The sequence below is a fragment of the Haemorhous mexicanus genome, chromosome 19 (genome assembly GCF_027477595.1).
Source record: "Haemorhous mexicanus isolate bHaeMex1 chromosome 19, bHaeMex1.pri, whole genome shotgun sequence".
Lineage (NCBI taxonomy): Eukaryota > Metazoa > Chordata > Aves > Passeriformes > Fringillidae > Haemorhous > Haemorhous mexicanus.
Window position 1 is genome coordinate 10666994 of NC_082359.1, and position 23171 is coordinate 10690164.

At 58.3% G+C, this 23171-nt stretch overlaps 2 protein-coding genes across 4 annotated transcripts in view; one reads left to right on the forward strand and one right to left on the reverse strand.

Annotated features, from left to right (window-relative positions):
• The first annotated feature begins 1171 nt into the window (after positions 1–1171).
• Positions 1172–3688, forward strand: PHETA1 (PH domain containing endocytic trafficking adaptor 1). Its single transcript, XM_059863395.1, has 2 exons — positions 1172–1355; positions 1858–3688. The coding sequence occupies exon 2, from the start codon at positions 1869–1871 to the stop codon at positions 2649–2651; it is 783 nt and encodes a 260-aa protein (XP_059719378.1). The 5' UTR covers positions 1172–1355; positions 1858–1868; the 3' UTR covers positions 2652–3688.
• A 1273-nt stretch (positions 3689–4961) lies between these two features.
• CUX2 (cut like homeobox 2) overlaps positions 4962–23171 on the reverse strand; it is a 62062-nt gene continuing 43852 nt past the window's right edge. The window contains exons 2-19 of one of the 3 annotated variants that reach the window (XM_059863393.1): positions 22112–22594; positions 17408–17545; positions 17151–17259; positions 16258–16334; positions 16109–16175; positions 15321–15369; positions 14514–14618; positions 13842–14033; positions 13675–13733; positions 13313–13560; positions 12494–13129; positions 11487–11588; positions 10035–10810; positions 9426–9585; positions 8699–8968; positions 8280–8468; positions 7912–8185; positions 4962–7492 (exon numbers count right to left, since the gene is read on the reverse strand). In XM_059863393.1, the coding sequence (XP_059719376.1) occupies positions 6829–7492; positions 7912–8185; positions 8280–8468; positions 8699–8968; positions 9426–9585; positions 10035–10810; positions 11487–11588; positions 12494–13129; positions 13313–13560; positions 13675–13733; positions 13842–14033; positions 14514–14618; positions 15321–15369; positions 16109–16175; positions 16258–16334; positions 17151–17259; positions 17408–17545; positions 22112–22271 (4275 nt within the window). In that variant the 5' untranslated portion in view covers positions 22272–22594 and the 3' untranslated portion in view covers positions 4962–6828. Of the gene's footprint in view, positions 7493–7911; positions 8186–8279; positions 8469–8698; positions 8969–9425; positions 9586–10034; positions 10811–11486; positions 11589–12493; positions 13130–13312; positions 13561–13674; positions 13734–13841; positions 14034–14513; positions 14619–15320; positions 15370–16108; positions 16176–16257; positions 16335–17150; positions 17260–17407; positions 22595–23171 lie in introns of those variants that run through there. The other 2 variants (XM_059863392.1, XM_059863394.1) reach the window with 2 other exon arrangements.

A 23171-nucleotide genomic window follows, 5' to 3' on the forward strand; every position in this document is an offset into this window, starting at 1 on the left:
CCCCACAGCCCTTCCCATTCTAATCTTGCCGTGTGAAAAGGCATCTCTGAGCTAGGCAGGGAGATAAGTGCTGCAGAGCCCCGAGACTTCCCACCAGCGACCTTGAACAGAGCTGCTCTGCTCGGGAGGGAAGATAAAGCCCAGATGGTTTTAGTGCTGGTTTGAATCCCTTTTTATAGCCTGAAAGTGAAAGTCTGCAGGTGACAAGGAAAACCCTCGGTGAACTGAAAACCTCTGACACAAGCAGAAAATTGCAAAGTCCTGAGCAGCTGTGCAGGGAAATGAGGGCATCTGTGGGTGGGGAGTGAACCACAACCTGTGGCAGAGGTCAGGGACAGCAGGGTTTCTGGGATGGGGACCTGTAAATTTGTTGCCAGTGCCTTGATTGCCAAAATGCACACATGGCTGTGGAGCAGAGCAGGGGGATGAGGAAACTGGAGGAAAGGGACAGGAGATAAGGAGAGCAAATCCTTGACACTGGTATTTACTGGGACATGGTGAGGACAGCAACATTGCCAAGGTGGTCCTGCAAGCCTGGAAGGCCAACCAAGAGCAGAAGTCAGACTGGAGGCTTGTCCCCACTCAGCTTCTTCTGTCACTCTGCACTGAGACAACACCACACGTGGCTGTGGCCCAAGGATATGGCTGGAAGGTCAGGAGAGCACCCAGGACTTGCAGCCTGGTCCCCTGCAGCATCCCCCACCCACACAGGACCAGTCCATGTCCTGCCACCAACTCTCCTTGTGGGGCTTGTGTCATCCACCTCATCCACCAACCTCTGCCCGTTCCCTGCCAGATGTTCCCAGAATCCCAATTCTTTCCCTCCAAAATGTGATCAAAAATTCAACGTTGGGCAGCCACCTTCAGGACTAAACTCCTGGGTTTCCCACACATGCACATCCCTGAGTAAACCCATACATTCATCCCGGGATGTGCATATCCCCTGCACCCTCCAGTGCGTGCCCACATCTCTCCCCCATTCCCCCCTCGCTCTTCCCGCTGCTGCTTGGCCCTCAGTCCCGGTGCCCGGAGCCGTGACCTGCGGCAGGTTTTGGGCCGAGCCAGGAGCTCCCTGCCCCGGGGCCGAGCTCCGGAGCGCTTTCCCAGCTCCTCCCTCCCGGCCGCGGCCGCGGGGATGGGCGGTGGCGGAGGCGGAGGCGGGCGGGAGCAGCGCTCCGCCCGCGGGGCCGGGCGGGCCGGGGCGGTGGGAGCCGAGGACAAAGGTGACCGTGTGGGAGCCGTGTCCCAAAGCCCCCTCGCGCCATCCGACCCCGGATCCAGCGCTCTCACGGCCACCACGGCCACGCGCGTGTCGTTGACGCTGGTGACGGCCGCAGACCGGAGGTAGAGTCCAGGTGAGTGCAAAGTCTGGCACGGCGAGGCCACCAGCGATTAGGGGACAGGAGGAGCGGTGGCCTTGCCCGGGTGACAGGGTTCATGGCCACGGCTCTCTGCAGCGGCAGCCAGATCCACGGCGCCGGCCAAAACCTTCCCTGCGCGCCGCGGGGAGGAGCGGCGCGACGCGGAAAACACGGCGCCGGCGGGAAGGTCACCTGTGCCAGGTGACGTGAGGCATCGGGACAGGCCCTGCCTGGGGCTCCTCCGTGGGAAAACAGTACTGGGGTGGTGGTGGGGGAGTGAACCTCGTCCCCAGTGAGCCTTGGACAGCCAGAACCTACCCGGCATCCGCCGGACTCAGCACCTTATCTGGGAGCGCGCTTATCCCGACTATCCCGGGGTTGTTTATTCAGTAGCTCCGTTTCCTGGGCGCCAGGGCTGCTGCCAGCACGAACAAAAAGGCGATGGTTCGTTTCCGTGCAATTAAGGCGCAGCGCTGAGCACCCTCTGTCCCCGCAGGGCGCGGAGCCATGAAGCTGAACGAGCGGAGCTTGGCCTTCTACGCCACCTGCGACTCCCCGGCCGACAACGCCGGCTTCCTCTACAAGCGCGGCGAGCGGCACACGGCCTATCACCGCCGCTGGTTCGTGCTCAAGGGCAACATGCTCTTCTACTTCGAGGAGCGGGACAGCCGGGAGCCCGTGGGCGTCATCGTGCTGGAGGGCTGCAATGTGGAGCTCTGCGATTCGGCTGAGAATTTCACCTTCGCCATCCGCTTTGGCGGCAGCAAGTCCCGCACCTACGTGCTGGCGGCGGAGAGCCAGGCGGCCATGGAGTCCTGGGTGAAGTCACTGTCCCGAGCCAGCTTTGACTACATGCGGCTGGTGGTGCGGGAGCTGGAGAAGCAGCTGCAGGAGATGAGCGGGGGGCTGGCCGGAGGATGTGGGGGCTCCCAGGACGCTCCCGGCCCTTGGAAGCCGAAGCCATCGGTACTGGAGCAGTCCCGGGATCGGCTGCCGGCTCTGCCTGCCATCCTGCCCAAGGAGAACGGCTGTGCGGTGTGGAACAACGTGCTGGGGACGGACCGGCCACCCGGCACCTCTGGCTGCGGAGGGCACGATGAGGAGGGGACGCCGCGGCCGCCGCCGCTGCCGCCGCGCCGGCGGGTGTCGAACGGCGAGGCAGCGAGCGCCGGGGCGGCCGCTGCAGAGAGCCCGTCCACCTTCTGCCGGCTCCACGAGCAGTACAGCCGGGAGGTGGCCCGGCTCCGGCAGGACTGGCAGCAGAAGCGGCGTGGCCCCCCCCAGCCCTGAGCGGTGGCTGAGCCCTGGGAACCTACCTGGAGCTGGGGCAGGGTGGAGGTGGCCATCCTTGGTGATGGCCCTGTCCCCTCCTCACCCCAGGACGTGCAGACCTGGCTGTGGTGGTGATGGACACCTGCTGGTGGTGCCAGCGAGGGCTGGGCACCAAGGGACACCAGTGCTGCTCTGTGGTGGTGAAATGGGCACCCTATGGGTACCCTCCAGCCATGCCCCCATGTGGTTTTGGGGTGCTCCACTCAGCACAAGCAAACTACAAATCACTCACTGACTGAGGCCTCCTGGAAATCGACCTCTGCTCTGGCTCTCCTGGGGCCTCTGGGTGCTCTTGCAGTGGGATCACGCCTTGACAACTTCTGGAGGAGGATTGTGATGGGATCTCGCCTGCCTGAGCTCCCGTGTGGGTTCCACAGTGGAGAGCCTGCCACAGACTTCCCCTCCTGGCCCCAGCACAAGGCTGAGGTCGGCTGAGCTCTGCCAGATCCCTCTGCTCCAGCAGGATGTGGTTTGAAATGAAAATATCAGTGAGTGCAGCCCTTCCTTAATGGCAGCAGCAGCTCCGCACGCTCCCGGGAGCTGGTGACACCCAGCCCCAGGCATTTCACAGGGAGCAATTGCTGCTTGCAGCCTGGATGGTGAATATGGGGGGTTCAGACCCTGGGGGAGTTCAGCAGCTGCAGGCACTGCTTTGCTGGTGGGTATTTTGGGACAGCACATCATGCCCGTGCCAGCTCACTAAGGGGAAGCATCGCTCATGGTGGCAAATGGGAACGTGTGTGTCAGCAGCAGAGCGTGAGGAATGATTCATGTGCCAAAGCAGAGCAAAACTGGTGTCTCATGCCTGTGTTTCTATCTTATTTCCACATCAGAAACTCAAGCTGCTGGCCCAGAGGTGGGGTGACCCACCCTGGAGCAGGGGGGAGCAGTCAGGGTGCCCTGGCTTAGGGCTGGGTGGCTCCAGCTCCCTTTGCTCCCTTGGGACAGGCACAAGATTTTTCTATAATAAAAGTTGTTTTAGAACTTCCCTCCCATCCATGGTTCTTGTTTGTGCCTCTAAGCCCCTGGGGAGAGGTGTCCAGGTGGGAATTAATGCTTTATTTTAATCCTTCTTTTGTCCCCACCATGTCTGTGGAGCTGGTCAGGGACTGTGTCACCTGAAGGGGACATGGCCAATGCCAGGGTCTTGCAGTGCCCTGGAGCCCCATATCTGCCTGCAGGGATGGGGTGAGATGGGATGGGGTCACCCTGGGAACATCAGGACACCTGGTGCCAGGGTGGTCCCATGTCAGGGTGTCTCTTAACCAGGACAAAATATCTGTCCCCTTGTTGATGCTACGCAGGGACCAAGGACTCTGTCCTTGTGAAAGGGCCAGCACATGCCCATGTCCCTGCCCACACATCCCACCTGCATGAATGCCTCCAGCTTCTCTTTAACACCAGGTCTGGCAGAGGCAGGGCAATCACATCTTGGGGAAACCGAGGCACAAAGGCAGCCAGGGCCACCTGCTCACCGAGAGCCCTGCAGACCATGGAGCCTGCTCCTGGCCAGGCACAGCATCCTCCTATGGAATTTGGCATTTGGAGCAGTGCCAAGGGCAGCCAGGGTGCAGCTGCACCCGGAGCACCCAGATGGTTCCCATGGCTCCATCCTTCACCTCAGGGGAAGATTCTGGTTTCCATGGCAGCTGGCACAGCTTCTCCAGACGTTCAGATATCCATCAGAAAAAAGTCCTTCTCAACATGTTAGCTGACAAACAAGCTCAAACAGATATGCAACATATGGATTTATTAATTCATCAGACACAAACAGCCCTGCCTCGTGTCAGAAGCTGCTGACTTGCCCAGCGATGGTTGGCTCCGAATAAGAGCTGTGCTGGGGCATGGTGCCACTGGCAGTGCCAGGTTGGACAGGGCTTTGGACAACCTGGTCTAGTGGAAGGTGTCCCTGCCCATGGCAGGGGGTTGGAGTAAGATGATCCTTCTAACCCAAACCATTCCAGGAAATGATGATTTTATGATAAACAAGCTGAAACTCACGCTGGAGGATGCTGAGCTACCCCAGGGGCAGGAGAAAACTGGCAGCAGGGATGAGCACAGGAATTTCATGGGGCAGGATCACACCCTGAGCTGGACTAACCCCATTTAACACCTTCTTTTTTTTATCCCCCAGTCACTGGGATAATGAGAGCTCTTGCCACAATCCCGAAGCAAAGCTGTGACTTCTGAGGGTGCCGACACTGGGCAAGTGTGAGAGGGGTTCCCATTCCATCACCTCCAGACAAAACACACCCCAAGGCCAGAGTCGTATCCAACTTCTGTATTTAGTGGCTCTTTACAGAACTTGTTCCTTCCAAAATTGTTAAACAAAGTTCATCAATCTCATAGAAACTTTTGAAGTACAGAACATGAGCCTAACAAAAACGTGACCGGTGTGTCCCGCTGGCTTTCATACAACAGGGTTGCCGTGCTCAGGACTATCCTAAGTGCTTCCTCAAATCCTGTTCCACTAAAGCTCCCTCTAGCACACAACGGAGAAGGCAGTCAGTGGTCACACCTCCACCTTCCACAGCACCATGGCACAGCAGCCATGGGCACCCTGGGGCTCCTTGGGGCAGGAGAGGCAGGCAAGGAGAGCTGTGCCCTCACCCAGCATTGCTTGTCTACTACCACCCAAGTACAAAAATACCTTCTATTCTGATAAAAACATCTACAGTGGAAAATCAGTCAATGCATCACCTAGGAGCCTGGCAGGGCCTTGGTGGGCGATGGTTGACACTGTGTGGGCAGGGGACAGGGCAGAGCAGCCCAGGGTGGGACACTCCACATCATTTAAAGGCATTTTGTTGGCAGAGGCCGGCTGGAGGTGGTGTGGTCAGGGAGGTGACAGGGAGCACACCGGGATGGTGTCACCACTGAGCTCCTCTGTCTACACAGGATCAGCCTTGGAAAGCCAAAGCTTGGTGGTGCTTGCCCAGTTTAGGCAGGAGCCTGGTGTGACATCCCAGAGCTCATTCTGGCACTACTGACATCCACTCCCTGGGACATGGCTGCGGGAAGGGGATTCTCTTCCTGCCCAGCTGCTCTCCCTAAAAAAGTGCTGGGCTGTGGTGCTGGAGCAGCCCCAAGCAGGGCTCAGCCTGTGAGTGGGTGGCTCACAATTTTTGGGTGCTCGCCTTAAGCACTGCTGCCCCAGAGCCAAAGCTTGGAGGCTCCATCTTTCTCTTTCCTGAATGGACAGGGAACCGGGATGCCATGATGTCCACCCCCAGCGAGCTGGTACCATCCTCAAGCATCTCACCCAGGGACATTTTCCCATCCCACTCCCAAAATCCCAAGCTCACTCAGGTTGCTTTCTTTGCTTTTGCCTCATTTTCTCTCCTCCTTTGGGAGCTGGCATGAGCTGCACCATGGCAGATGGGAGCTGCCACCGGCTGGAGGAAGCCCGAGGGACGGCGTTGGGACCATGCTACATTTTGTTCCAGAAGGCTATTGCAGACATTTCTACAACATATACAACCACACGGGACATTCTGTGTTACAAAGGCTTCCAAAAACATAAACCACCAGAACTAAATACATACTCGATGGCGTCGGGGGCTTTAGAGTCTTCAGGGACTAGGACGCAGTCTCTGGCTGGGGCAGAAGCGATGCAGTGTCTTACAGACAGGGGTGGAAACTGCAAAAGTTTCTTAAATTTGGTCAGTCTCATAGTGCTTCTTGATGGCTTTGCTCAAAAAGTCTTTTCTGTGGGTTGGTGGGTTTTTTTTTTTTTTGTTTATTTGTTTTTAATCTCATCCAGTGGCAAACTACAAGACTTCAGTGTACATTTAATGACACGACTGCTACATCATCTTGATTTTATAGCTATCTTTAATATCAAAGCAGCTTAAGCTGTTAATAAATTCCAAAGTATCCTTTTATTAAAATATCTAAAAGAGGTCTATAAATATTTTTTGATTTTTTTGTTTTTCTTTTCTAAAATTGTTCCCAGTTTTTCACATTTAAAACAAAGCCAGAGGCGTGGGGCGGATTCATAGAGAGGGGTCCCCTCTTTTTCACGGGCGCTCCTCTTCCGTGGCGCCGGCCACTCGTCACCTCTCGGTGCACACTGCATTTATCAAAATATATATATATGTGGGGGGGTATATATATATTTAGGGTGTCGGGGGGCTCAGAACTCCCACTCGAGGGCCTCCTCGCGGTTGGCAGCCCGCTCCAGGCGGTGGATGATGTTGTTGAGGTTGGCCATCTTCTCGTGGCGCCGCTGCACGCTGGTGCTGAGCCGGGGGCCAGGAGCCGGTGGAAGCGCCGGCGAGACCGGCCCGGCAGAGGATGGTCCTGGTGAGGCTGAGCCAGTGAGGCCGGGAGAGGAAGCTGCCGAGGGCGACGTTGGGGACACCACCAAGCTGCAACGGGACGAGCCCGCCGAGGACTGGGAGCTGTCGGGGTGTGGCGGTGGTGGCGGCGGAGGTCCCCCGGCGGTGGCACCGGCACGGCCTCCCCGCCGCGGGAGGCTGCCGGCGCTGGGGGTGGCGGGGTGGGGGGCTGCCCCCCGCTCCTCCTGGGGAGGTCCGGTCCCTTCGGCCGCTCCAGCCGGGCTGCGTGAGTCCCGCCGGCGGCTCCAGCCGCCCGGATCCCCCTGCTCCTCCTTCACCTTCACGGGCACAGCGGCACAGGGGGGCTCGCCCCCCACCAACACGGGTTTGTGATCCTCGGTGTCCGAATCGGGGCTGTGGGGGGCCCGGCGCCCCGGGATGGCCGTCCCGCCACTCTGCTCCGGGTCCGTGTCATTGTCCTGCGTGCCCTCCACCAGCATCTCTCGGCGCATCCGTGACCTGCAGGACACAACCGTGGAGGGGTGGCAACAACCACCCATAGCCCCATGCCATGTCTCCAGCCAGCGGACAAATTGTCCACTGCAATGTCACCTAGGGATGAAACCTGTGCTGCTCCCCAGGGCTGGGCTGCTGTGGGGATGGGTCCCATGCTCCGGCAGCCTCCATAAGGTCTTTCCTCCCCCTTCACAGAGATCCTGCTCTGGAGTGAGCAGGTGGACTTGAGCATGGAAACCACTTTAGATGCTCAACATGACTTGGTCAAGGTAGCCAACACCACCCACCAACCTGGGGACAACCTGGGGACCTCCAGTGTGTCTGCACTTCCGATCTAGGGAAGAGTGACGGGGAAGGCTGGAAGGAGAACAGTGGCACCCCCTCCGTGGCACAGCACCCCCAAAGCCTGGGAGCGTCCATACCTGTAGTTGTGGAACCAGTTGATGACGGTGTTGGTCTTGAGGTTGAGCTGGAAGGAGAGCAGCTCGATGGTCTGCTGGGAAGGATATGGCTCCAGCTGGTAGGCTTTCTTTAGGGCTTCCTTCTCCTCTGGCGCCAACACCACCCGTGGCTTCTTGATCTGGAGCAGGCTGAGGTCCTGCGGCGGCGCGCTGGGGCTGGCGCACTCGGAGCGGGCGCTGGGGGACTCGCTGTCCGAGCCAGCGCTCATCAGCCCGTACCGGCGCTTCAGGTAGGCTGCAGGAGAGGACACCCAGCTGGCACCGCTCGCCCCCCAGCCCAGGACCCCCCTCTTGGCACCCCAGCAGGGCTGTGTCACCCCGTCCCTCACCCTTCTTCTCCAGCTTCTTCATGTCGCGCAGCTTCTCCACGTTGTGGGGGTCGTTGAGCCAGAGCTGCATCCGGACGAAGGGCTCCCTCCCCTTCAGGCTCAGCTTGTGCCACGGCTTGGGCCTGGAGAGGAGATCGGACACCGAGCCCTGCGTAAGGCCCAGGATGCTCTCCCCAAACAGCCGCTGGCCTGGCAGAGGAGAAGCAGAGGTGGTTAGCGGGGTAGAGCAGTGGGAGAGGAGCTGCTGTCCCCTGCAGAGCAGGTGCACCCCATTTCCCAGCCAGCATCCTCCTGGAATTCCCATGAGCACCCACAGAAAAAGGTCTGGGGGGGGGTTTGCATCTACAGGTATTGGGGTGCTGGATCCATGCAGTCTCACCAGCAGCTCCCAAAAACCTGGGCAGAGAGAGGGCCCGCACCTAAATTGTTGTCTGTCAGGACCTCCTTGACCTTCTTGGTGATGGAGTAGGTGTCCAGCTCGGGGGACATGGCGACGATCTCCTGGATGCCCATGGGGCCCTGGCTGTTGGGATGCATCTTCCCGCCCAGCGCAGGCGTCGAGCGGCTCTCGGGCTGCTGGTTTTCCTTGCTGCTCTCCAAGGCCAGGGTGAGGGGCTCCTGGCAGCCCTTCTCGTGCTCAGTGGGGCTGGGGGGCGGCGAGGGGGACGGCTGGGGCTCCGCCGGGCTGGCTGTGTGACACCAGGGCAGAGGGGTCAGTGGGAGGGGACAGGGCAGGGAGCAGGAAGGGCATTTGGGGGATGCCCGTGGCTTTGCCCTCTGGAGAAGAGGGATACCAGCCAAGCTTCTTCAGTGGCTACAAAGTGGGAGATGGTGGTGGTGGAATAATTAAAGAGAGAAAATGCTACCGATATAACACAATAAATCCAGTTACTGCTTTATGTCAGGCACAAGATTTTTGATGTGGCTTCCCTTTTTTGTTTTAAATGAAGGGGGTTGGGGATGAAAGGGGCTTCCCAGGATCTGGATGTTGGTATTGGAGTTGGCAGGGATAGCTCTTCCCAGTGCTGGGATGGGAGTTTGTTTGGGCAGGACAAACTCACTGGGATGCAGGGGATGGACACAGAAGTGGTGGGGATGGGGACACTGATGGCACATGGGGACCATGAGGACAGTGATATCACTTACCCTGGGAGGGTGTGGGCTGCTGGCTGATCCCCTGGCCCAGCTGGTCTGTCAGCCAGAGCTGCATGCGGATGAAGGGCTCCCGACCCTTCTGTGTCAGCTTGCTCCAGGGTTTGGGCCGCGACAGCATGTCACTCACACTGCCCTGGGACAGTCCCAGCACCTGGGCACCACGCAGGTGTCACCAGCCGAAGGTGGGCTGCACTCCCCCAGTGCTGGGAAGCTGCCTGCCCTCCACTCCCGTGTCAGGGGAGGGAGAGCAGGATGCCACCCACTGCCACCCACTGCCCCACAGCATGTCTGGACCCTCTGTCCCCTGCCATGGGTGCTGATGGTGGGTTCCCCTGGGATACCCAGTGGGGTGGGAGGCTGGTCCCCACAGGGCTCTCTTTAGGGGACTGGGCATTCTTGACGGGAATTGCCACCGACCAATTAGTGGTGGCCACTGGGAGACTGGACTTGGGTCAGAGCTGAGGACTCAGAGTCCTCCAAGGGGAAACAGACCAGGGAAAAGGAAGACTCTGGAAGGAGCTGGTGAAGGCCATCAATGAGCCCCAGGCTCTGGGTCATGGAGCAGAGGGGACACCAGACCCCCCTTCTCCAGGCTGGTACCTTCTCTCCAAAGATCCTCTGGCAGATGCCGTTCTTGGCCAACTTCTCCTTGACCTGCCGGGTCAGCTCCAGCGTGTCCACCTCCCTGTACATGTACATCTCATACTGCTCTGGCGTCAGTGGTGGCACCGTTGGCTTCAGGGTCCGTGGCACGTACGTGGGGTAGTAGGACAGACGCCCACCAGCCACCGGCTCCGCGCCGGCTCCCTCCGCCTTCATCTCCGACAGCCGCTGGGGCTCCTCATCCGCCGGCTGCAGCTCGTCCTCGTTGGTGCCGCCCTCGCCGGGCTCACCCCGCGGCCAGCCCCGGCCGTTGGCCATGCTGGAGTAGCTGGAGGAGGAGGAGGACAGCGAAGGCGACACGGAGGTGTAGGGCCGGCTGAGCAGGCTCCGCTCCGACGCCCAGTGCTGGTCGAAGTAGGAGCCGGCGTCGCCGATCTCCGACTTCACCTTCCGGATGATGCTCTGCACGAAGGCGGCGGGGGAGAGCACGGCCAGGGGCGTCTGCGGCGGGCCAGGGCTGGCCCCGCTCCCCTCCTCCTGCTTGACGTAGGCGGGGGCGATGTTCTGGCTGACAGTGGCCAGCGTGGAGCGCTCGGCGGGCGCCGCATCTCCCCCACGCCCGCCGGCCCCCGACTCCATGTCCAGCAGTGCCTGCTGCTGCGCCTGCATCTCCCGCCGCGCCTGCTCCAGGATGCTCTTGATGGCGTCCTCAGAGCTGCTGCTGCCCGCCCCGTTGGCCACTGCCTGTGATGCTGATGGTGTTTTGGGCTCCCCTGCAGAGAAAAGAGGTGAGGGCAGCCCCGAGGAGCGGCACAGATCGTTAACTGTGTGGCCACAGCTCAAGGTGTGGGAGGAAAGCGGTTCATCCCGACCTGGTTTGGACCAGCAGCATCCACAAAGCAAAAGCGTCAACAGCCCGACTCAAAGCCAACTGCTTTTTTGATGATTGCAAAATAAATCCCATTACCAACAATGCGATAGACAAACATGTTTGTTTCCCCTGCCTGTTTTTCCACCGTTCTCGTCTAATTTAATTCTCCGGGATTCTGCTTTCTCAGCAGACTACCTGTTTTAATGTATTTCATTTCTTGTAATTGACTGTGAGAGCAGCTGCTTTAATGATTCCTTGTGCCAGATGGATCCTGAATACTCATTTAATCATCTGGTTTGGGGCAGGGGCGAGGAAAAAGAGTGCATCTAAAGTTTCTGAAAGCCCAGATCTGAACTCTGCTGCACAGGGACTCTTCCATCCCACACGGCATCTCCTTCCAACACGCCCTAAAATTCTCCATGGATGTCAATGGGTGTAACACCCCCAAAAAAGCCAATTTTTGGGACAGGATACACAGACACAGAGCACCCAGCCACTGGCACCTCTTCAGGTGCTGCTGCCACAGGGCAGAGCAGGGACTTGGCCACCCCTGGAGCCACCCCCATGGCTGCACCTACCTCCCTTCTGTGACTCAATCTCCTTTTTTGCCTGCTCCAGGATGCTTTTGATGGCGTCGTCGGAGCCGGTCTCTGGTGTCCTGATCCGTGGCGTGATGCTACCTGATCAAAGAGGCAGGATAACAGCTTTGTCACCAGCGCTGGTTTTACAAGCCCCACTTGTATGTCAGGAAGTATTTACTGCTCCTCATGTTCAGTTATTTTTAGGGATGTTGGTTTGAAGACAAATGTCACTCCCGATTAGTCGTTAATGGAGCACAGGGAGCCCTGGTAGCCCTGGCTGCAGGCTCCTGCCTCTGGCATGGGATCTCCCACCACCTTGCTCATCTCAACCAAGGGCACCCTCTCCCCACCAGGAGCGGAGACACAGGCACAGAGACCATGTCCCCATCCCTGGCACTGTGCCCTCCTGGCTGTGTAAGAGAAGTGTTAATGATGGATCAGATCCAGGGGATAAATCAGAGCCCTCCAGGCTGGAACCAGCAGGTGAATGGACCATGGGTGTGCATTGTCCAGTCCTGGTGCCACTACGGGGACGCGAGTGACCAGCTGCCACTGCTGAGATGTGGCCAGCAGCCACTGCCCCCAGAGATGGGAGTCACCATTCCACGGCGGTGCCAACATCACGCCAAGGTTCCGCAGCACTAAACTTCATTATTTTAATGAAATATTCCCGAGCACATTGATTCATACAGCACAGAACAGCCTAATGAATAATTAAATGGCACTTGTCAGAATAAATGAGTAAAGCACGTCCGGGGATGCAGTTCCACAGCCACGGGTTGTTGTTAATTGCTGCCGTTTGCCAGGGCTCATCCCACCCGGCAGCCAGCTCCATCCCAGCAGGAAAATCCTGGGGTGCCACTGCTGGGACCAGCACCCAGCACATCAGGGTCTGGTGAGCCCCCCTGCCACGGCATGGGGCACCCCAGGGTGCTGCCAGGGTGAACTGGGGTGCACTGGGAGGGGGACAGGACTCATTGGCCAGGGCCACCCCAACCACTCACCTCTCTGGCGCACCTGGATAGTCCTCAGGGCCAGCACGTTCTGCTCGTCGGAGAGGAACTGCTTCATCTTGATGAATGGCTCCTTGCCCTTCACTGTCAGCTTGTGCCAGGGCTTGGGCCGCGCCAGGATCTCGCTGACAGAGCCCTGTGACAGCCCCAGCACGTAGTGCCCGAAGACCCTCTGCCCAATGTTGTGCTTCAGCAGCTGCTCCTTCACCTGGAAGGCGATTTCGGCCGTGTCCAGCTGCTCCTCCTCGGTGGAGCTGCCGGCGCTGCCCTCGGAGGGCTCGCCGGGCGGGCTGGTGGCACTGGTGGCCGGCACGGGGACGGGGTGCACGGTGCTGCTTTTGGCCCCGAAGAAGGAGGAGGGGAAGGGCGGTGCCCCGCTGCTGCTCTCGCTCTTGTAGCTGGGCAGAGGGAGGTGGGGGACCTTGGGGTCCCCTGAAAGCCGCTCGCCCCCCGGGAAGGGGGACAGAGAGAAAGTCCGGGGACCGTCAGGGGCGGCGCCGGGGCCAGGCAGCGGCGGGAGGGGAGTGGGGGACGCGGGGTCATCGGCCGGGGCGTGGTGGGGGGATGGGTACGGCTGCTCCATGCCCAGAGGATCCTTCCCTGACTCGTCTTCGGAGTGATCCTCCTCTAGAGATGAAGGAGAGAGAGGGAGACACACTAGAGTCCCCCTGGCCATGGCTCAAGCACAGCCCTGCAGCCAAACAGCTCTTGCCTCAGTTTCCCCAGGTGACATCCCACCCCACCACAGTCAGGCCACCCACATTCCCGTGGATATTCCCAGCAGGATGACACAGAATCTAAGGTCCCTACCAGTGCTGGCCAACAGGCTGGGCTTTTCCAGCAGGTACTTCTGGGAGGGATAGAAAGCCTCCTTCCCCAGCAGCAGGGTCTCCTCCGCCTTCGAGATGCTCTGCAAGGAGCCAAGCCGAGATGGGGACAGGCGGCGGAGGCACCGTCGGCAGGGCTGGCACAGCCCGGCCAGCGCCTCAGGACGCGCCATGGCACTTGCCTGGGGCAGGCTGCAGCCAGCAGAGGCCACCTTCATCGCTTTCAGGATGCTGGGAGGGAGACAAGGGGGTGACATGGTGGCTGTGGCTGTGTCATGGCTGTGGGAGCGTGCCATGGGCGCCGGGACACCGGCAAGGCAGCCATGGGCGCCGGTCAAGCCATACCTCAGCTCCGTTTTGATCTCCTCATAGTCAGCCTGTGCCTGCAGCTTCTCCTCCAGCCTCTGTGGAGCAGAGGAGGGGACTCCTTGCAGCCAGCTCCTGGTGGCCACACGGCACGGCCAGACCCGTGTCCCCCACCCCTGGCACACCCCAAGCCCCCGCGGGCGCACCTCGATGGCCTCGTTCTTGGCGGCCAGCTGCCCCTCCAGCTCGGCGATCTGGGTGGCAGAGGACTCCTCCAGCTCCTGCAGCGAGCTCTGGAGGTGCTGGACGTCCTTCAGGAGCCGCAGGATCTCCCGGTCCTTGGCAGCCAGAGCTGCCTCCAACCTTGACCCTGAGCACATGGAATAGTTCACTTTGTCCTGCTGGGAGAGGGGACACTGTCAGCTCCCGGCCACCCAAGGTGGGGACAAGGGCCACCCTTCCCATTGGACGTGTCCCCATAGGAAACAGGGCTCAGCCCAGTGCATTGGGGACACTGGTGACAGAGCCCTGGGGAGGGACAGACCTTCCCTCTGCCCTTAAAGGTCTCCCAGGTGCATTTCAGTGCTGTGGGGGTGCATGTCCCCTTCTCCGTGGGAGGCTGAAGGGCACAACTAGTGCCACCACCTCAGGGTGAAAACACTCCTCAGGCATTTTGGGCTTGCTCCCAAACACAAAAAGGTGCTCCTGCATCAGCAGGGCGCTCCCAAGGGCAGTGGGATGCTCCTGGCTGTGACAGATGCTGCTGGCCCCAAAGGATGCTCCTGGATCAAAAGGATGCTCCTGGCTCCAGGGCTGTCCCTGGCCCCGGGGCTGTCCCTGTCCCCCAGGGGTGCTCCTGTCCCCAGGGATGCCCTCACCCCCGTGGTGCCCGTCGGGGAGCAGCAGGCCAGGCGCAGGGAGCTGTTGACGGCCGCCAGCTGCTCCCGCAAACTCTCCACTTCCCTCTGCGCTGCCTCCGCCCGCTGCAAGAGAGCAGAGCAGGAATCACACCAGGCACTGCAGCTCATCCCACCCCACACAGCATCCAGGATCTGTCCCAGTCTCTGCCTCTCCTGAGCATCCCACTCCCACCTCCAGCATCCTAAACCCAGCCCAGATATTTAAGATACCCCCATGTATTTAAGGTCCCCATGTCCTAACACAGTTCCTGATCCCAATCCTTCAGCACTGGCTGCAGACCATATCCAGGACATCATTTTTTTTCACCCAAAAGGATGGTTTTATGTACACAAATTGTTCTTTAGACTTCTTTTATTATCCACATACATTTATTTGTACCTACATTTTCAGAATTAAAAAAAACTAATTAAGAGGAGTGGACAGGACCAAGAGTGATGACACTGGAATCTAACACAGGAACAGTGTGGGCTGTGCCCTAAAACACCCGTGAGAGGCTGGAGGTGACAAGTGCCAGCTCCAGCACCCAAATGGAGCCTGGCAGAAACTCAAACACACCCTTGACCCCACACATGGGACAGGGGGTCCCACCAGGGGTTGGAAACCTAAGCTCTCTTTTGTAGGGATTCCCAATCCTGGTGCCTGTCAACCCCTTATCAGTTTTGGGGACACACATCCAGGCCACACAGATGCTCGGGGTGCATGCAGCACCCCAGGGTCTGCAGGGCCAACCCCACCAGCTCCTGCCAAGTCAGCTCCTGGCTCACCTGGTTGGCTTTTTCAAGGTTGGTCATGATCATGGCGACTTCATCTGCCCTGAGACAGAAAACAAGAGGTGTCAGAGGGTGTGGAGGCACAGACACAGCCCAGAACACGGTCAGGAGGCTGAGGGATAAGGACCCCTCTGTTGGAAATGATACAACTTTCCAAATATTTTTGTAATTTTAATCAGAGGCTCGTTCGCCTTTGCCCAGTGGGAGGAGAACTGAAGTTTCTTTTCAAAAGACTCCTGGGGAAGAATTGGGAGTAGCCAAAAGATAAACAGGAGATAAGGGAACGTTAACACACATTTTCCCCCTGGTGGGTCGGAGACACCTGGTCTGGGAAAAGATTGAATGCAAGGATGAGGACCCAATTAGCATCAAAGGTGAAGGAATTAATAACCAATAGGAGATGGAAAACTAAGGATTGTGTCATTTGAGACCAATGAACGAGAATTTCTGTGGGGTTTTTATGCACAAATACATGAAAGGTCTGATATGAAACTAAGTGTGATTGAATGATTTTCCCTGCACAACGTGGGCATGAGTGGATGAAACAATTTCAGTTGCACATCCTGGCCAGAATAAAATAATGCTTTGGCTCTCCAACACTTAAAAGATTTTGTTAGAGAGTTTCTGTTTTCCCCGCAGTTTTGGTGACACCACAGCTCAGGATGTTCCTGCAGTGGCTTGAAGTATCTCAGCTCCTCAAGTAGCACCACGGAGATGTCCCAGTGCTGCCAAAAGTGGCTCAGCTCAGCTTTGAGCACAACCCAGCCCTGCTGGGAACTTACTTGGACGCCGCTTCCTCGTCGTATTTACAGCGCAGCTCCAGCAGCTCCGTCTGGGTGGCCTTCAGCGCTGGCAAGAGGAAGAGGAGGGTGAGCTGTGGGGTGGGGACTTGGCCCTGCATGGTCAGCAGCCCCTGTCCCGGCCCCACTACCTGCGTGGAGCACTTTGATCTTCTCCTCTGCCTCCCCCAGCCGAGCGGCCAAGGTGACCTGAGCTTCCTGCAGGCCCCTGCGAGAGACGGGCACCAGGGATGTACCGGGGGCACCGCGGCCGTGCCGACCCCACAGCCCCCCAAAATCAGACAGAGACCCCTCACAGAGTCCCCTCCTCTACCCCACCACTCACTGAAGCCAGGAAAGACCCACCAGTGGATAGCAGGATGTGTCCAAGCTGTGTTACCCCTCAATGTTAAGGGGTAACAAGTTTAAGGTTTATTGCCCCAAGTGTAAAAAAATTCACTTTGGGTTGAAAACGGTCCCTGATCCCTGAGGCTGAAACCCCTCTGAGGGGGGCATGGCAGCCCACCCCTACCTGTAATTAACTGGAGGAGGGGGAAGCAATCAGGGGAAAGTTATTCTGTATTATTTATAGCCTGCACTTGCCAGGAACTTACTCGCAGAGATCTGCAATTTAGGGTTTAAAGATTCTTCATTTGTTTCCCCAGTGCAGCGTGTTAAGGAATAACAATGAAGGCACCAGAGCCTCCGAATTAAAAGGTCATCTCATGAGGTTCACACAGCGACCTGGATTCATCCCAGGTCCGAGCAAAGCCACGTGCCACGGCTACCGCGGAAGGGGACAACAGGAGGGACCTGTCCCGGCTGCGCCTGCTGCTTCCCCAAAACCACCGGGGACTATGGATGGACAGACAGACAGACACTGGGAGAGTCTGGTGTCGGGTTTCAGAGCGAGATGTGACCGCTCCCAACCGGACAGCAAAGGGAAGGAGAAGGGGAATGGACAGACTTCCCCGTGAAGGAGCGGGGACAGAACCACGGGTCCTCACAGCGCCCCAAAACCGCCCCGTTCCCGGCTCTCACGTACTTTTGCTTGTCTGCCTCATTTCTCTGCAGCGGGGTCTCTGTGCCGGGCGCTTTGCCGTCGAGGCCGGGGAGCGGGGGCTCGGCCGCCGGCGACTTCCCCTCCCTGCGCTCTGCGGGGGGACACAGTCACACACACGGCTGCGGAGGGGACAGCAGCGGTGGCCAGGGGGCAGCTCCTGGCCCTGGGACCCGCCCTGCATTCCAGGGATGCTCAGAGGCGGCACCGCGGGCTGCCACCCTTCCCCAGCCCGGCGGTACCTTTGGTGCTGCCGAGCTCCGGGTGCTTCTTCCAGGGCCGGCTGAGATCCTTCAGGGGCGGCGGCTCCGGCTCGAGGCGCTGGAGCTGCTGCAGCCGATCCTCCAGGCTCCGGGCAGCCTCCAGCACAGGAGCGGGGTCTGCGGGATGCGGGATGGGCGGTGAGCAGCAGGGATGGCCCCCCCCAGGCCCTCTCCCACCTCCCAGTGCCGTGGGGACATCCCGGGTCCTGCCTTTCCCAAAGCCATGGGGACACGCCAGGTCCTGCCTTTTCAGGAGCTGTGGGGATACCCCGAGTTCTGCCATTCCAGGAGATGTGAGGACATGCCAGGTCCTTCCCTTCCAGGTGCCATGGGGACACCTCCTGAGTCCTGCCTTTCTAGGAGCCATAAGGACAAGCCAAGTCCTATTTCCAGCAGCCGTGGGGGCATCCTGCCATTCCAGGTGCCATGGGGACACCCCCGAGTCCTGCCACTCCAGGCACCAAGAGGACACACCAGGTCCTGCCTTTCCAGGAGCTGTGGGGATATCCTGAATTCTGCCATTCCAAGTGCCATAGGGACAAGCCAAGTCCTGCTTTTCTAGCAGCCATGGGGGCATCCTGCCATTCCAGGTGCCATGGGGACACCCCTGAGTCCTGCCTTTCTAGGAGCCATGGGGACACGCCAGGTCCTGCCTTTCTAGGAGCCATGGGGACATCCTGCCATTCCAGGTGCCATGGGGACACCCCTGAGTCCTGCCTTTCTAGGAGCCATGGGGACATCCCTGAGTCCTGCCTTTCTAGGAGCCATGGGGACACGCCAGGTCCTGCCTTTCTAGGAGCCATGGGGACATCCTTCCATTCCAGGTGCCACGGGAATATCCCTGCCTTTCACTGCCAGCCCCGAGGCACGGAGGGACGGGCTGGGGGCATGGGGACATCACCTCCCAGGGCACGGTGGCTCTGGCAGGGCCGGTTTGGGCACAGACAATGGAGGTTTGTGCCGAGGTAAGCAGGTGCATCCCGAGCCGTCCGTCTTCCCTCTGTCAGCATTACACCATCATTAGCTAGTGTCTGCTCAGCGGGGTGTGCCATTATGTCTCCCAGGGCTGATGTAATTATACATTGACATAATTAACCCAGCAAGCCCATTAAGCAGGCCAGCTAAAAATTCATCTATAATTATTTGTTGTGTGCATGCTAATGAGTCCATCTGCACTGCCATTGTACAACATGAACAAATTAATTTACAAGTCTGGATTTTTTAATAAGTTCAAGAAAATGCCTCCTATTGAGCCAGGTTAATGTAGGTTTGGGGGATTTTTTTTTGTTGGGGTTTTTTTTCATGGAAAAGAAAAGGAAAGAAAATAGATTTGAATTCTCCAGGGTCAAAAAGTTAGGCAAACAGGGAAGTGGGATGGAGTTAGGCATGCTACCGTACGGCACGTGGCAGGCATCCAAGGGTAAAAGATAATAAGGGTGGGTGGTGGAAAAGAATTCCAACAACTGGCTGCCTCCACTCAGAACGGGACACAGAGCAGCTCTGCTGCTTGGCAAGCCCCTGGCTGAGATGGAAGTGGGATGAAGGAGGCCATGCCATGGGATTTGGGGGTCAAACAATGCACCAGATGACTTTGGGGTGAACCTGCCCAGAAGATGCAAGATTTGGTCCATGCCAATGTGGATGCTCCTTGCAAACAAGAAATGCCAAGGCACTTGCTCCTCTAAATGGGATCTGGGGAGTCTGCTCCACTGCTGCCCTGCCATCCCACACCATCACACCCCAGAGCTTCCCCCCCTGGATTAGTGACTGCCAGACCAAAAGCCCCTGGAGTGTTCTCCACAGGGATCATTATCCCTTCTTTCTGCTGGACGTCACAAATGAATGGATGGAATAAGAGATTTGTGCCAGGATTCTGGCCATGAGGATCCAGAGGCAGATGCTGAGTGCTGTCAGCTTTGTCACTGAAACAGGGCCTTGGCTCCAGCTGGGACCCTCCTGGGGATGCTCATGGCATCCTTCAGCTCCTGGTGTCTCTCACTCAGCTCAGCACCCCCAGGCTGGTTTCCCACCCAAGGGTGTGGGATGGCAGTGATGCAGCACAGCCCCAGCCAGCCTGGATGCTCCCACAGCCATTAATAACACCCATAACTACGTGAGTGGAGAGAAGGATATGGATAATTAAACCCTGCTCTCTGGGCGCTGCCGGGGTCCCCCCTGTGCTCCCCAGCCCTGGGGGTGCTGGCAGGAGGCTCTGTGCCAGCCTGTGAGCTGCCTCCATGGAGATAAACGCTGGGACAGGCCCTGTTTGATCCACACCAGCAACTCCTCCTGCCTCCAAGATGAGAAATAATATGGGAAAAATGGGTCTGAGTGATAAAGCACCAGGGATTTTCCTCAGGTCAGCATTTTCCTTCCCATGAGCTGCAGCCCTGCTGGTGAAATACAGCTGGGTGATGCCTCTGTGTGCTGTTCCATGTTTGGAGCTGCCAGCCTGGGATGAAATGGTGGGAGCAGAGCTTTGGGAAGGGAAGAACAAACCTTTACAACAGCCAGGGCAGCTCAGATGCCAAATTCCTGTCTGGAATAACTACACTGAACTAATGCCACACTGCCCATCCACTGGGAAACGCCATCCTCAGTTGTGGGGCTGGCTCTACCACCACATGTGAGATATTGGGGTGTGGTCCCTTGTTCCATGGATCACATCTTCCACTGGGACAGGCTAGACCTGACACAGGCCAGCAGCACAGATGGGTGACGGGGGACACGAGGGACACGTGCGCCTAAACAGGACCTGAGGGCAGGGCACACTCTGGGGCCATGGTGCAGGCAGCTCCCCTGGGAAACAGTGTGTCCCTGCCCTGGCACACTGATCTCTCACTCCATACCCTCACCCACTACATATGCAGTTTATATAGATATTAATTTAATGAATAAATACAAGTACAAGTGCCACCACTAGCTGGCGTCATTGGCCATTCTTTAGTGGCACCGGCAGTGCTGCAGCAGGATCACGGAATCACAAAATATCCTGAGCTGGAAGGGACCACAAGGATCCAGGAGTCCAACCCCTGGCCCTGCACAGACAGCCCAACAATCCCAGGCTGTCCCTGAGAGCAGTGTCCAAGTGCTCCCAGAGCTCTGGCAGCCTCGGGGCTGTGACATTCCCTGGGGAGCCTGGGCAGTGCCCCAGCACCCTCTGGGGGAGAACTTTTCCCTGATACCCAACCTAAACCTCCCTGAAACAGCTCCAGCCATTCCCTGGGTGCTGTCCTTGCCCACAGAGAGCAGAGATTGGAGCTGCCCCTGCACTGCCCCTCCTGAGGATGCTGTGGGTTGGGATGAGGGCTCCCCTCAGTCTCCTCTTTTCCACACTGAACAAACCAAGTGCCCCCAGCTGCTCCTCACATGGCTCCTCCTCCAGACCCTTCTGCACGGCCCTCCTCTGGATGCTCACTAACAGGGACAGGGGCAGTTCTGACTGCTCCTCACCTTCTCCTGAGCAGACACAGCAGCAGGAGCACCTGTATCCCTGGGGATCGGCAACTAATCTTGGTGCCAGGGCCATTCTACCCAGCCCACGTTCCATGCTGCTGCTGCCTGGCTCCAGGAGGAGCACAGGTCACCCATGGTGCACCCATGGGACACCCACAGCACCTCCATAGTGTTGTCACCTCTCCACCACCACGGCCTCTCCTCTGCCACTCCATCCCAACCTGCTCAAACACTTCCACCAGCGCCCTACGAATCCCTCCACGAGTCAAAGTCAGCCTTAAATCAAATCATCCCCAACAACAATGACATTAATTATGCTTTTAACACATTTTACTGCTTCCCCCCCTTCCCTTCACGCCACATCTGTGTGAACAATATCCAAAAGATTTACGGTTTTCTCCCGTAATTACAGACACACAGCCAGCTCACTTATCAAAATACTTGCTGAGCAATCAGGCTCCGTTACAGTCTCTGCCAGAGATTTGTGTTGACAGCAGCCATTCAAAGCAAAAAATGTCGAATCAGGACTTATGTGGCGCTTGGAAAGTATTCCACAAAGAGTTTGCCTGTCGAGAGACATGTGGACACGGAACAGACAGGGATGAACCGTGGGAGGGAGGATTTGGGGTGCAGGAGAGGAGCAAGAGATGCTGTGGAGAGCAGAGGGAGGAGAAGGAGGAGTGCAGGGAAGCAGTTTTGGGGGGTGCATGTGTGTGCATCCATGTGCAGGCGTGTGCAGGCGGGAGGAGCCGGCGGGTGAGCGCGGGGAGGTGGGGAGGGAAGATAACTGGGTTCTGCAAACCGAGCTGACATTTGGTTCTCGTAGCACAGGAGAAAATTTAATGAGGACAAAAATATGTCTCCCTAATTCCCCTAAGAAATCATTAAAACATTTTGTTATTCCTAAATGTCTGGAAAATGAATTAGTGGCCCTGCAGGAGCCTTTCCGCGCATTTTCAGCCGTTTGCAGCTCTCAGTCCCCGACGTGCCGGGGGACGCTCCGTGCCTGGTGCACGTGAAACCCCCAAAGTGGGGAGCAGCAGGAGGGGGCTCCCAGCTCCTCACCCGTCCCTAGGACCAGCTCTGCCAACACAAACCTCAGGGCTGCCCCGTGCCTCAGTTTCCCCCTCCCAGGATGGCGCAGTGCCCCAGCCATGGGGTGACAGAGGAAGGATGTCCCCGTGGCTCGTGCTGCGAGCCGGCGCTCGGCCGTTTCGGTCAACTTACCGTCAAACAGACAAGTGGGAATAGCCGCAGTGTTACTACACGGGCTGAGCAAATGTATTCCTTTCCTAATGTCAAGATGCATTTGGCTCAGGGGCTGAAACACAGCGATGGCAAAAGCTGCTTCCTCTCCTCTCTTCGGCTGGGATCTCCAGAGCACCATGCGCCGGCCGCGGTCGGCGACGCCAGCTGTGCCAGGGACGGTGCCAGCCGTGCTGGGGACAGTGCCCGCCGTGCCGGGGACGCTGCCAGCCGTGCCAGGGATGCTGCCAGCCGTGCCAGGGATGCTGCCAGCTGTGCCAGGGACGGTGCCAGCTGTGCCAGGGACGGTGCCGCGGTCCTCGCTGGCTCCTCCAGGCACCGGCACGCGACTCGTTAGGCAGCCAGGTCGCCACCGCGCTGCTTACCTGGAGCTTGGAGCAATTGCTTGTAAATGCTCAGGAAAGCCGTCTCAGCCTCCTTGCTTCTCTTACTAAGTGCAATCACCTGCGGGGAGAGGGATAAAGGGGTCAGGGATGGGCTTGGAGAAAGGGACTGGCCGAGCCGGCGGGATCGGTGCCACCGCAGCCAGCACACGGCTCCGCGCCCGCTCCGTGCCCCGCGCAGCCGCTCGCTGCCTGTGGCTAAACTCCTCGTGCCGCTGCCGTGTCACGTCGCCCTAAATCATTGATGTGCTCTGAGTAAATGAAAATTATAATTTAATGTCGGCGCTTAAATAAGAAATAAAGAAGCCCGCTCGTTGTTGTGCCCGCCGGGCCCGATCCGGCGCTCGGCCTTCCCCAGCCGCCCTCCCAGGGTGGTGCTGGGGGTGGAGGTGATGCTCACATCAGGAGTGGGACACGTCCTCCTGTCCCTGTCCCCCTTGGCCGTTGGGGTACAGGGGTGCTGGTGACACCCACCCCAGCCGCATCCCAATAACCCAACAACGTTAATCTGCTGTGTGTTCCCATCCAACATTTATGAGCATGAATCATTTACTCCCTTTAATTTTTCAAGGCACAATGACACCTCAGGGCAGGGGCTGCTGCCCACCAGGTCCCCTTGGTTACCCCTCACATCCAGC